General features: G+C 43.1%; 1 protein-coding gene across 2 annotated transcripts in view; it reads right to left on the bottom strand.

The window, feature by feature from the left end:
• Positions 1 to 204: 204 nt before the first annotated feature.
• Positions 205 to 2,629, bottom strand: part of paplna (papilin a, proteoglycan-like sulfated glycoprotein) — a 26,307-nt gene continuing 23,882 nt past the window's right edge. For both annotated transcript variants that reach the window (XM_042071277.1, XM_042071278.1), the window contains exons 24-27: positions 2,588 to 2,629; positions 2,184 to 2,292; positions 1,755 to 1,930; positions 205 to 1,500 (exon numbers count right to left, since the gene is read on the bottom strand). The exon at positions 2,588 to 2,629 is cut by the window's right edge. In XM_042071277.1, coding sequence (XP_041927211.1) covers positions 1,328 to 1,500; positions 1,755 to 1,930; positions 2,184 to 2,292; positions 2,588 to 2,629 — 500 coding nt within the window. In that variant the 3' untranslated portion in view covers positions 205 to 1,327. The remainder of the gene's footprint in view (positions 1,501 to 1,754; positions 1,931 to 2,183; positions 2,293 to 2,587) is intronic.

Raw genomic sequence — 2,629 nt, 5'->3', positions numbered from 1 at the left:
CTGATGAAAGTGTAAGTCACTTTGGACAGATGTGTGTGATTAGAACCATAAATATAAACATACGGTAATTGTAATAGAGATGAAAAACACACAAAGACCATATTTTTTATGGAAAATAATGTTTATGCTTTTCATTTCACTTAAAAAGAATATCAAAACATAGAAAATGTCCATACATGTGTGTCATTTGATTTTTTTTTTTTAAAGTTTACATAGATATATATATATTTCTATTATTGATTTATACAGAGCTGCACCTTTGCCCCACCTGTGACTGCAAGTTCTATGCTAATATATTGACTATCTCTACACTGTGCTTTTAGACACAGTTATGGGCAGTTCAGCAGGAGAAGCTGAGGCATTTCATGCAGTCTTTCGGTTCATGTTAAACACACCTTAAAAACTGTCAGATGCACAGCAGATGGCAGTGTTGTTTCGAGTTATGGTCATCAGGCCATCAGTCTGACATTTAGTCAGCAAATGAACATCTGAATGTCATCGGAATATGTTGCATTTTTGTGTTGCATTGTCTTAGTAGTATAAAGAAGAATCTTCAAAAATATTATCATATTACAAAATGTCATGTGAGTACTTGGTTACAGACTCTTAAAAATCAGCAACATCCTTCCTAGGTACAAAGCTGCTGTGTGTGACAATGTGTGTGTGTGTGAAAATTAAATGACGAGGACATGGACAAGGGTGCAATCTGTTGCCTTCACCAAATGACAGGGAAAATAAGGGGATGAATTGTGACCCAATTTGTTATTCGGTGGGATTAAGTGCATCACCATGAGAACACCTCGTGCTGTATTCCCATATTTTACCTTTGGGGTTGAAACCAGCGAATCTGGTGCACATTCATCATCCATATAAACAAACCAACGTGGTCAGTCTGGGAACATATTCAAACGATGTCTACCGCCCATCATATCGCTCCTACAGTAGACTCATACATTCACACTTTGAAGGCATTCACCAAATACAGTGACATTAAAAAAACATCTAATTTCAGTGAACCATAAATGTCTGGAAAAAGCACCAGGCAAATATTCACCAACAGATTATCCCTGAACAATGACAAAAAAAAGAAAACATTCTCTGTAGTATTTTTGTTTTCACAAGATAAATATCATATGCAGTCATTACGCCTTTTGTACAAAAAAAACAAAACAAACAAACACATGGATAAATCCCTTTGTACATGTGCACAGCAGTGTGGTGGAGCTCCTCGTGTGCAGCGGCTCCAAGGGTGGAGGTCTGGAGGAGGAGGAAGTTCATCTCAGTCCTGGGGCTTGAGTGGTACACTGGGTCCGTGCCAGCCTCCTCCCTACCCAATCTGCCCAAACCTGTCCAGCCCTTGGTTGTAGCGGGTGCAGCTGGCACAGCAGAAGCTTGAGTAGTACTGACTGGAGCACAGGCGGGCATAGACGATCAGCTTACAGTTGGCCAACTCAGGCTGATCCACACAGTCGCCAGGTATCCCTGCATTCCGGTTTTCATCTTCAGACAAACACATGATGTGAGACAGCAAAAGGACAGACAGGTGAGTTGGGACAAGAAATGTGACACTCATAGAGTTACTCAACTGAAAAACTATGACACTCATAGAGTCACTCAACTGAAAAACTATGACACTCATAGAGCAGCAGTGAAAGGAAAGTGCAACAAGGCACAAGATTTCAGAGGAGAACAGAGTGGATAATCATTAGAATGACAGGGAAGCAGAGGTCCGGTGGAGGCTGGACGATACATACCGTGTAGCGGGGACTTGATGACCCGCACTTCAGCTGTAGCGCTGACAGAGAAGGTGCCGGTGTAGGCATTACAGGTGTAGGTGCCCTCGTCTGACGGCTGCACGTTATTGAGGATCAGAGTCCCATCTGATGACACCTGGACATAGCGTCCATCTGGCCTCACGGGCACACCATTTCTGGGAGAGAAAGGGCGTGTGTGTGTGTGTGTGTGAGAGAGAGAGAGGGAGAGAGCAAAACAGAGAGAGAGAAAGGGGGGGGTAGTTATTCACTAGGGTTTTCACATCCGTATATTGCCGTTGCCAGCACGACTACAGGAGAGCAAATACACCTACATTTACATAAAAGTAATATTTATTTTTGAAATAAAAAGAGAAAATATATTTTCATTTCAAAAATAAAATCGATTAGGTTTCCAAAGTGTCCTCCCACCTAGACCAGCCTATGTTGACGTTGTCTCCGGTCACCACACATGGGAGCTGGGCTGTACTCCCCTGGACCACTTGCACATTGTTGGGAGCTGTGGTGATTCTGGGGTCCCCTGAGAATTGGTCAAACATTCGGTCATAAACACAGCCATGATGTTTCATCAACTGCTACTCCAGCTTGTCATTTGGAAGGTCAACAGATTCTTCTACATGAGAGTAGACACACATAATACACTGCTGACACACACACACACACACACACACACACACACACACACACACACACACACACACACACACTCACACACACACACACACACACACACACACACACATACACAAACACACACACACACACACATACACACACAGAATACACTGCTGGCACACACACACACACACACTCACCCAGGACTCGGAGCTGGATGTGTCGCTCCTCCAGCTGCTGAG

Source organism: Alosa sapidissima, chromosome 19 (assembly GCF_018492685.1).
Source record: "Alosa sapidissima isolate fAloSap1 chromosome 19, fAloSap1.pri, whole genome shotgun sequence".
Classification (NCBI taxonomy): domain Eukaryota; kingdom Metazoa; phylum Chordata; class Actinopteri; order Clupeiformes; family Clupeidae; genus Alosa; species Alosa sapidissima.
Note: the sequence above shows the minus strand (reverse complement) of the source record. Positions and strands in the feature narration are given on the sequence as shown.